The 11500-nt window shown below is 39.1% G+C and overlaps 1 protein-coding gene across 1 annotated transcript; it reads left to right on the forward strand.

Annotated features, from left to right (window-relative positions):
* Positions 1-1357: 1357 nt before the first annotated feature.
* Positions 1358-2831, forward strand: LOC110036546. Its single transcript, XM_020741019.1, has 3 exons — positions 1358-1464; positions 1823-2307; positions 2464-2831. The coding sequence occupies exons 1-3, from the start codon at positions 1358-1360 to the stop codon at positions 2829-2831; spliced, it is 960 nt and encodes a 319-aa protein (XP_020596678.1).
* The last annotated feature ends 8669 nt before the right edge of the window (positions 2832-11500 follow it).

Raw genomic sequence — 11500 nt, forward strand, 5'->3', positions numbered from 1 at the left:
AGATACCTCAATATTATATATATACTTGTATAACTATAGATATATATAGATATATATAGAATGGAGCTTGTAGTGGCGGCTGACTTTGTGGGTACTCTGCTAGGGTTTCCATGGAGCTCCTGATTTTATGGTTGCTTACTGGTTCCTTCTCTTTCTCTAGTGACTTCTCTTTCTCTAGTGACTTCTCTTTCTTCTGGGTGTTTTTCTTATTGAGGTTTTCTGGTTTTGTGCTTACCGGGAAAACTTTATTTGAATCAGTTACTATTCTATTGGTTTTGTTTGATTATGGTTGAGCTTAAAAATATGGATTTATCCACCAATGCTCAATGGGCTAAGGCCACGTTTGTTGATGTGGTGGGTAAAGGAGCGGATACAGTTAAGGATTTTGATGACCTTGTTTTCCCCTAGAGCTATCATGAGGAGGCTGACTCTTTTATTAAATCCTTGAGTAGGAAAAATGGGAAGGTGGCTATCTTTTATAATGATTCAGAGATACGAAAGCTGACTGAGGTTTGTAAATTTTCTCTCATTGGTAAGTTTCAGATGGGACACCCAAAAATGGAAGCCATCAGAAAATTCTTTGATGGCATTAAACTCAAAGGTTCTTGGTAGGTGGGTCTCATTGATGGCAAGCACATCCTTATTAAATTGTCAAGAGAAGATGATTATGCTAGAGTTTTCTCAAAACAGAGTTGACAGATTGATGGTATTACTATGAAGATCTTAAAATGGTCCACTGAGTTTGACCCGAGCAAGGAGCTGCCTGTAGTTCCTATTTGGTTTAAACTTCCTGGGTTTGAAGCTTCATTTCTTTAATCATAAAGTTCTGTTCAATATTGGTCAAGCTCTGGGGAAACCTTTGAAGTTGGATGTCCCCACTTACAACCTTTCTAGACCTTCAGTATCTAGAATTTTAGTAGAAAGGGATATCACCCTTCCTGTTGTGGAGGAAATCTGGTTGGGGACTGAGCACAATGGCTATTGGAAAAAGATTGTTGCTGAACAGAAGCCATACTACTGTTTCCATTGTAGTATGTTAGTTCACACTGATAACAAATGCTACAAAAGCCATCCCCATCTCAGAAGAATGTTTGTGGGGACCTCTTCTAAGGAGGCTGATCAATTAACTGTTGATGTGGGGCTGTTGAGAAAAGAGGATTTTGATAGTCCTTTGAATCAAGAGATAACCAAGGGCAGTGAGGATGATGGCCTTTAGGGTATCATCCCTACCCAAGATGTGAATGATGACATTCTTGACCAGCAGGGTGTTAAAGCCAAAGCAAATGATATTTCAGAAGTTGATCTTGTTGGCTGCAACGAGAAAACCAATGAAGTTCTAAACACTGACTTGAACACTATGGTGGGGGATACTTTTAAGGATTTAGGGGCTAAGGTTGCCCTGGGAGAACAACAGATTGACACATCCTTAATTAAGGAGTTTCAGACAGTCGTGGAGGATGAATGGTAGGTCCAAAAAGCAAGGAAAAAGAAAAAGGGTTTCCATGCTTTAAACTTTGAAAAAGGGGGAAGTTACATTCTCAGGGATAGAAAATCTCATAAATAAGCTCTAGAGGACATGGCTAAAGCAAGAAGGAGGAGAAAATCTATTTCTATTGGATGATGAACTTTCTATGTTGGAATGTTAGGAGATTGGCACATCCTAAATCCCTTAATAGGTGATGGCCTTAAATAGGATGTATAAATTTTGGATGATGGCTATTCTGGAGCTTATGGTCTCTAAAAATTCCCAGAGAATTATAAATAAATTCCCTGTTTTTCTTTTTGCCTCAAATTTGAATAATAAGATTTGGGTGTTACATAGGAAGGAGATGTCTTGCAGTATACTGTGGGATCACCAACAATTCCTCCATATCAAGCTTCAAGTGGGGAGTCAGTCTGGTCTGGCTACTTTTGTATATGCTGGTTGTTCTCCTAGTCCTAGAAAGGATCTGTGGGAGAGTCTTTTAGCTATTAGTAGCTCTTGTAACTCTTTTTGGATGGTTGGAGGAGACTTTAATTGTACTTCAGTACCTTCAAAAAAGTTGGGTGGTGCCCCACCTGACCTCAACAAGATGAATTATTTCAATGATCAAAGCAACTTGGCTTGCCTGTATGACCTTGGTTTTTCTGGTCCACAATTTACATGGAGAAGGGGTCAAACTTGGGAAAGGCTAGATAGAATTTTTGTGAATTCCATGTGGTTTAGTGAGTTCATTCACACTTCTGTGCAACATCTCAGCATGACAGGATTAGATCATAGACCACTACTTATGAATATTTCCGCATCAAAGGTTAAGCACAAGCCAAGTTTTAGATACCTCAATATGTGGTCCTCCCACCATGACTTCCTAAATCAGGTCTCATTGGTTTGGAGGGACTGTCACCATCCCAACCCTCTGATTAAGTTATGGCAACTGCAAAAGAAGTTAGGTAGACATTTATCTAACTGGAATTGAAAAACAGTGGGTGATATCAACTTAAATGTTGTGGAGGCTGAAAAGACTGTTGCTAAGTTGGAGGCTGAATTAGAGAGTAACCCTAAAGTGGAGAAGGATTTATTGATTGCTAATGAAAATTTGATGAATGCCATCTGTATGCAGGAGGATTTCTTTGCCCAAAAGGCTGCTAAGACCAGATTTTGTGAAGGGGATAGAAATTCAAACTACTTTCATGCATGTATCAAGTTTAGAAGAAAGTGCAACACAATACATAAGATAAAGGAGAATGATGGCAAGTGGCTCCATTCTGAAGAATTGATTGCTGCTAGTGCTGTTAACTACTACCAAACACTCTTTAAACAACCATCTGATTTTAGGCCCCCCATCCAGTAGGATTTGTTTTGCAGGGATGAGAACTTCATGAGGGGACTGGATCTGACCTCTATTCCTGGGGAAGAGGAAATTTGGTCTGCTCTGGCTTCCATTGATAGCTCCAAAGGTTCTGGACCTGATGGATTTTCTGCAGATTTTTACAAAAAATCATGGAAGATCATTAGAGATGATAATGTACAGGCTGTCCAAGGTTTCTTCAGAGGTTTGGATCTCCCCAACTATTTTAAATGCTCCAACATAACTCTTATTCCCAAATCTTCTTCTGCATTCTCTTGGGATCTTTTTAGGCCCATAAACCTCACTAATGTGATATCCAAACTGATTAGCAAAGTGATCTCCAACAGACTCCAACCCATACTTCCCAAACTTATTTGTGAGAACCAGTCAGCTTTCATCAAAGGGAGAAGTATTGTAGAGAATGTTCTGCTAGCCCAAGAAATGGTGTTGGATCTGGAAAAGCAATGCAGAGGGGGGAACTTAATAATGAAATTAGATATTAAGAAGGCTTATGACACCATCAACTGGGAGTTCATTGAGGAAGTGTTGTATGCTAAGGGTTTTAATGAACAATTTATCTTGTTGATACATAGATGGCTTCAAAATAACTCTCAATCTGTGTTTATTAATGGTAAATCTCATGGTTTCTTCAACTCATCTAGAGGAATTTAGTAAGGTGATCCACTAACTCCAACTATATTCATCATTGTGTTTGATTACTTCTCTAAATTGTTGAATCAGCTCACGGTTCCATCCCCTCATACACTATACAGTCATAGCTCTAATATTGTTGTGAATCATTTAGCATTTGCTGATTACCAGATTTTGTGAAGTAGATAGAAATTCAAAATACTTTCCTGCATGTATCAAGTTTAGAAGAAAGTGCAACACAATACATAAGATAAAGGAGAATGATGGCAAGTGGCTCCATTCTGAAGAATTGATTGCTGCTAGTGCTGTTAACTACTACCAAACACTCTTTAAACAACCATCTGATTTTAGGCCCCCCATCCAGTAGGATTTGTTTTGCAGGGATGAGAACTTCATGAGGGGACTGGATCTGACCTCTATTCCTGGGGAAGAGGAAATTTGGTCTGCTCTGGCTTCCATTGATAGCTCCAAAGGTTCTGGACCTGATGGATTTTCTGCAGATTTTTACAAAAAATCATGGAAGATCATTAGAGATGATAATGTACAGGCTGTCCAAGGTTTCTTCAGAGGTTTGGATCTCCCCAACTATTTTAAATGCTCCAACATAACTCTTATTCCCAAATCTTCTTCTGCATTCTCTTGGGATCTTTTTAGGCCCATAAACCTCACTAATGTGATATCCAAACTGATTAGCAAAGTGATCTCCAACAGACTCCAACCCATACTTCCCAAACTTATTTGTGAGAACCAGTCAGCTTTCATCAAAGGGAGAAGTATTGTAGAGAATGTTCTGCTAGCCCAAGAAATGGTGTTGGATCTGGAAAAGCAATGCAGAGGGGGGAACTTAATAATGAAATTAGATATTAAGAAGGCTTATGACACCATCAACTGGGAGTTCATTGAGGAAGTGTTGTATGCTAAGGGTTTTAATGAACAATTTATCTTGTTGATACATAGATGGCTTCAAAATAACTCTCAATCTGTGTTTATTAATGGTAAATCTCATGGTTTCTTCAACTCATCTAGAGGAATTTAGTAAGGTGATCCACTAACTCCAACTATATTCATCATTGAGTTTGATTACTTCTCTAAATTGTTGAATCAGCTCACGGTTCCATCCCCTCATACACTATACAGTCATAGCTCTAATATTGTTGTGAATCATTTAGCATTTGCTGATGATGTTATTATCTTTGCCAAAGCAACCAAACCAGCAGTTAAAATGGTCCTTCAATGTCTGGAGATATTTCAGCAATGTTCTCGTATGCATTTCCATACTAAGAAATGTCTTTTGGTGTTTAGCAAAATAGTTAAACCTCAAATTAAGAATTGGACTACTGAACTTAGTGGCTTCAAGACCAGCTCTTTGCCATTAAAATACTTAGGTACTTTGCTTGTGAAGGGGAAAACAAGACAAGTTCAATTTGATGACTGTATCACCAAAATTCAGAACAAACTAAACTGCTGGGTAAATTCATTCCTTTCGAATGGGGGTAGAGTTACTCTTCTCAAAAGTGTATTGACAGCTCTTCCATCCTATATCCCCTAGGTTTCTGTTATGAAAAGGTCAACACAGTTAACTTTGGAGAGAATGTTTAATAGATTTTCGTGGGCAGGTCAGAGGAAGCAAATGCATTGGACTAGTTGGCAAAAGCTATGTGGAAGTACTAGTGCTGGTGGGCTGGGCTTCAAAAGCGTCATTCAGATCTCTCAAATCAATTTTCGTAAGCTTTGGTTGATGTTCAGAGCCCAGAGTTCTCTTTAGGCTAAATTTTTGAAGGGAAAATACTGTAGAGAGTTCCATCCCTCCCTTGTTACTAAAAGACTTGGGGATTCCAGGGCCTGGACCAATATGCTAAAAGTCAGAGCACTGGCTGAAAATCTTTTCATCTGTAAAATTGGTGAGGGCAAGCTTAATATCTGGCTGGATAATTGGACTGGTGAGGGCTTAATCAACACTTCATATAACCCTCAATTAAATTCTACAACTCAGGTGGCTGACCTATGGTTCAATGGGGAGTGGAACCAGCAAGCTTTACAGAATATACTGGACAATACAACTTTACAGAAGGTTATGAAAAGCAACATTGATAAAGATAGTAAAAATATCCTGATTGTGAAAAGAAGGTGTCCCAGTATTTATCTGCAGCCATTGATAACTTGTGTTTTCCTTAACACAGAGTCAGCCAGAGTAAATGTGTGTGGAATAAATACCTAACCCCTTCAATGTCATTTTTCTCTTGGCGATTACTCCATGACTTTCTACCCACAGATGATATACTGAAGTTAAAAGGCTTGAGAGGTCCCTCTAGATGTGGGTTATGTAACTCCCATGAGGAAACTATAAAGCACTTATTTTTCCAATGTTCCAGAGTTAAACAGGTTTGGAACTGTTTAATTCCCAAACTGAAGTTAGAAACTGTTTTTTTTTCCTGGAATGATTTCTCCCTCAGCTGGAAGGATTGGCAAGATTAAGAATAACCCCCAATTCCTTCTATCACTGCTTGGTTTATATGGATGACTAGGAACAAGATTAAACATGAAGATATCTGGGTGGGAGCTGCTACCATAGCCACCAACTGCCTCAGCTATTTGCAGAGATTATATTATCCTGGGAAGCTTCCTAATATACTTCACTATACATCTCATAGTCTCCCCAGAATAATCAAGTATGCACTCATCCAGCTGATTCCTCCACCTAAGGGGAAAAATAAAGATAACACAGATGGTAGTTTTTCTAATTCTTATGCTGGTATTGGAGGGGTGTTTAGAAATAGTAATGGCAAGTGTTTACTCTACTTTCACTCTCCTACCATTGCTAAGGACCCTCTGGAAGCAGAAACTTTGGCTATTTATTGGGCTATGTTAATGGCCCAAAAGTGTAGCTTCACCTCAATTATATTAGAATCTGATTCTAGGGTTCTTATTGATATTATTGTAGGGAGGTTACCTACTCAGTGGTATCTGATGCAGTGGATTGGAATGATTCACTCCTTGGGAAAGGGCTTTAGATCCTCTTACTCACATATATGGAGAGAAGGCAATAGGCCAGCAAATTGGCTAGCCAAGGTAGGACTTCATTCTGAGATCCCAGGGGTAGGGAATTCTACTACCCCCCAGCTAGAGTTACTGTTGAAAGGAGGCACTGTTGCTCTAATGATAGCGGAAGCTATTATGTCAACGAGAAAGATATAGCACAAGAGAGATAGAGGGTGGAAAGGGAGTAGAGATAGTGGGAGGGACAAAAGAATATCGATATATATATATATATATATAAATGGAGGTGCTGGCGACTTATGAGGAATGAGGGAAGTGCTCTGTTAGTGTTTCTGCAGGGATGATGTTTGGTGGCTGCTGGCTGAAGAGGTGCTCTGAGTTGTTTGTTTGTGGTTTCTTATTCCTTTCTAACTTCTTCTCCAGGTGGAGGTGGATCTTTGTGTGTACATGCTGCTGGATTTTACTGTTCCATTGGTTCTCTCCTTGGCTGCTCTTTAGCTGCTAGTCTCTGTTCAGACATGACCACACCTATTGATGCTGCCACTGACTCTCTTTGGGCCAAGGTAACATGCTGGGGTTGTTGGAAACTCTATTGATGGTTTACAGGACCTGGATCATTTGGTTTTCCCTCACAAATTCCATGACACTACTGCAAGAAAAGGAAGTTGCCCCTGCATCCATCCACTTGGATCTAAGGAATGAGAAACTGTTGTGTTCTTTACCAACAGAGAAATAATCTCTCTAAAAGAAGATGTTAAGTTTACCTTAATAGGGAAGTTTCAGTTGGGACACCCAAAAATGGAGCTGATTAGAAATTTCTTTGAATCACTTAAATTTATTGGTAATTGGAAGATAGGGTTGTTGGATGGAAGGCACCTACTCATCCAATTAACTACTGAGGAAGACTATGCCAGACTTTTTGCTAAGCAATTTGTAATCATTGCTGGAACTACCATGAACATTGTAAAATGGACCCCTGATTTTGATCCAAGTAAAGAACCACCAGTAGTTCCTATTTGGTACAAATTCCCTTAGCTTCCACTTCCTTTCTTCAAGTTGAATGCACTGTTTAACATAGGGAGAGCTCTGGGCAAACCTTTGAAAGTAGATGCACCCACTTACAACAAAGCCAGACCAGCATTGGCCAGAATACAAGTGAAAAGAGTCATCACCCTCCCTTAAGTGAAAAGAATCTCGATTGGCTCAGATAATGTTGGTTTTTGGCAGAATATTGTCCCTGAACAGAAGCCTTATTACTGCCAACCTTGTAGAATGTTTGGCCATACAGTGGAAAGATGCTACAGAATACATCCACCAATCAAAAATCCACCAAAGTGGAAAGATGCTACAGAATACATCCAGAAATACTAAGAAATACTGGCAAAGACCATAAAGAAACAGGCAATATAGCACAACAAGCTATAGAAAATTCTACTGAAGATACACAGCTGAACAACAGGAAGGATTACAGTCAAAGAAATAAAGATTCAATCCCAACCACTAAAGGAAAATCTTCACCAGTGGAACCTTCAGATGAGCTAGCAGAAGGCTCCCCTACAAACATAAACAATGGGACTGCCCCTGCCAATATTATCAGAAAGGAATTCCAAGAAATCACTATAGTCACACCCTCACCTTCCCTTCTAGAGGTAGAACAGTCAGAAATTCATGGCAAGGCACCTGAAAATCAGATCATTGCTGGTATTCAACAGGAAGTAAAAGATGATTGGCAGGTACAAACAACTAGAAGAAAAGAAAACAAATAAATGAAGTTCAAAAATTACAGCTGGGAAGATCTAAACAGGTTGAGAGTAAAACCAATCTTAAAATTGGTTCTCTCCATCAACCTAGAGGAAGAACCAGGTCAAGATAACAACCCTCTCTACCAATCCACCAAACAAATGATTAACATCCTTTGTTGGAACATTAGGGGAATTTCCAATCCCCTCTCCCTTAAAAGAGTTTTACAATTAACCCATAAATATAAACCTTGGTGCATTGTGATCCTTGAGCCTATGGTTCACAAAAACCATAAAAAGTTTACCAAGAAATTCCCTGGATTCAGTAACTTTGCCAATATCAATAATAAAATCTGGATTCTTTGTAGAAAAATAAATTAGATGGAATATTATTGTTAAACATCAACAATTTGTATATTTTAAGTTTAACTTTGGTGGCCATGTGAGATTTGCTACCTTCATTTATGCAGGTTGTAGCAAGGAAGCTAGAAAGGAGCTGTGGAGTTGCCTGGTAGATATCAGTCAGCTTATGGATTCCCCCCTGGATTGTGGGGGGGGGGGGGGGGGGGGGGGTTTGCATTGCCTCTACTGCTGAAAATATTGGGGGTAGAGCCCCTAACATTAATAAGATGAATATATTCATTGATAATATCCACAGGGCTGGATTGTTTGATTTAGGCTACAAAGGTCCTGCTTTTACTTGGAAGAGGGGAAAAATCTGGCAAGGACTTGATAGGTGCGTGGTCAATGATAAATGGTACAATAATTTCCTTCCCACTTTTGTTACTCATCTAAGCCTTGGTGGTTCTGACCACAGACCCATCCTTAGCAGCATCCTTCTCAGAAAATACATCTTCCCCCTCCCCATTTAGATATCTGAATATGTGGTCTTTTCATTCCTCTTACAATCCTTTCATTGCCAATCTTTGGAATGGGATTACACATACTGATCCTATTATCAAACTCAACCTATTACAGATCAAAACTGCTAAAGCTCTGAGGAGTTTGAGTTGGGGGACTTTTGGGAATGTTCTCACAAATGTGCAGGAATTGGAGAAGGAAGTCCAAAGATTAGAGCAACTTGAACAGGAGGGATTAGCTGAGGAAAAATATCTGCTAACTGCCAAAAATAAGCTTCTTTCTGCTATTGATTACCAAGATCAATATCTAAAGCAAAAAGCTGTTATGAACATCTTCAAGGAGGGGGACAGGAATACCAAATTTTAACATGATTACATAAAGTATAAAAGGAAATGTAATATTATACATGCTATTGAGAGTGTATAGGGGAAGTGGCTGCATGAAAATGAGGCAATTTCTAATGATGCTGTAAACTACTTCAAAAATTTGTTGACTCAAGAGAATAATCTCATAAGCCCCATTGATCCATAATTTTTCAATGATGAGAAGGATTACACTGCCAATCTAAAACTAGCTGATATTCTTAATGAAGGGGAGATTTGGAAGGCTATTAACTCTATTAATAGTAGCAAAGCAGCTGGTCCTGATGGTTTCACAGCTGAGTTTTACAAGAAATCATGGGACATTATTAAGCTTGAGGTGATTGATGTTGTAGCCAGTTTCTTCCAAGGAAATAATCTCCCAAAGTATTTAGTGCTTCTACCTTTGTGCTGATCCCCAAATCTGAGTTACAAGCCACATGGAATCACTTCATACCTATTTGTCTAACCACTGTACTCAGCAAAGTGATCAGCCAAATTATTGTAAATAGACTCCAACCTCATCTTGAACATATTATAAAACCCAACCAGACTGCATTTGTGAAGGGGAGATCCATTATTGACAACACTCTCATGGCACAGGAACTTCTGAAAGACCTGAATAAGACCTCCAGAGGTGGCAATCTGATATACAAATTGGATTTGAAAAAGGCTTATGATACCATCAGCTGGGGATTCATTTTGGATGTTCTTGTTGCTAGAGGATTTCACTCTGACTTCTGCCAGCTGATACATAGATGGCTTCACAACAATGATTCTATTCTCATAAATGGCAAAGGTTGGGGTTCTTTTACTGCATCCAGAGGTCTGAAGCAAAGGGACCCCTTATCCCCCACTATTTTTATTACTGCAATGGATTATTTGTCTAGAATGCTTGATGACTCTCTCTTAAGCCAAAACTATATTATTTATCATCATAGATCCAACATTGCCATCACTCACTTGATCTATGCTGTAATATCATGGTTTTCTCTAGAGCTCAAAAAAATGCTGTTAGGAAAGTGTGTCAGACTCTTCAAAGATTTCAAACACACTCTGGTATGTGTTTTAGCTCTGAGAAGAGCCTGTTGATCTTTAAAAAACATGCTAAGCATAACTGCTAATAGTGGGTTTCTAGCTATACTGGCTTCTCTAACTCACAGCTTCCTATCAAATATTTGGGAACCATGCTGCTTACTGGTAGGACCAGACAAATTCAATTTGAAGATGTCATAAATAACATCACTACCTACCTCAATGGGTGGACTCATTCCTTCCTCTTAAATGGGGGCAGAATCACTATACTGAAAAGCATTCTAACTACTTTCCCCTCTTAAATCCTACAGATGACTAACATCAAGAAAAGTACTCAGATACAGATTGAAAGGGCTTTTAACATATTCCTATGGTCTGGACAGAGGCAACAGATGCATTGGGCTTCATGGCAAAATGTAGCTAAACCTCAACTGGCTGGGGGAATTCGGTTCAAGGGTATCAATCAGCTCTTCCAAACAAACTTATGTAAGCTTTGGATTAAATTTAGAGCTCAGACATCTCTGTGGGCTCTATTCATGAAATTTAAGTACTGTAAAAATCAGCACCCCAGCCTTGTTGAAAGGAAGATAGGGGATTCTAAAATTTGCGGTAAAATGCTTCATATAAGACACACTGCTGAAAACTTATTCATTTGGGATCTGGGGAAAGGAGAGTTAAATTTCTGGCTTGATAACTAGTGCCCTAAAGACTGGATGTCCCCTATTAGTAACAACCCAATCCCTGATCTCAAGGTGGTTGACTGTTGTGTGGATGAAGATTGGTCACTACTTAAACTCTCAGAAATTCTACATGCCAACTCCATAGAAAAAATTGCCAGCATCAACATCAATAGAAGTAAACCAGATAAAATTGTCTGGCAGTCCTCAAATCAAAGCCTTACTAAAGAGATTTATTCCAAAATCTTCCAATGGGAACATCTATCCTGTAGCTAAACCTCAACTGGCTGGGGGAATTCGGTTCAAGGGTATCAATCAGCTCTTCCAAACAAACTTATGTAAGCTTTGGATTA

Source organism: Phalaenopsis equestris, unplaced genomic scaffold (genome assembly GCF_001263595.1).
Source record: "Phalaenopsis equestris unplaced genomic scaffold, ASM126359v1 Scaffold208104, whole genome shotgun sequence".
Taxonomy (NCBI): Eukaryota; Viridiplantae; Streptophyta; class Magnoliopsida; order Asparagales; family Orchidaceae; genus Phalaenopsis; species Phalaenopsis equestris.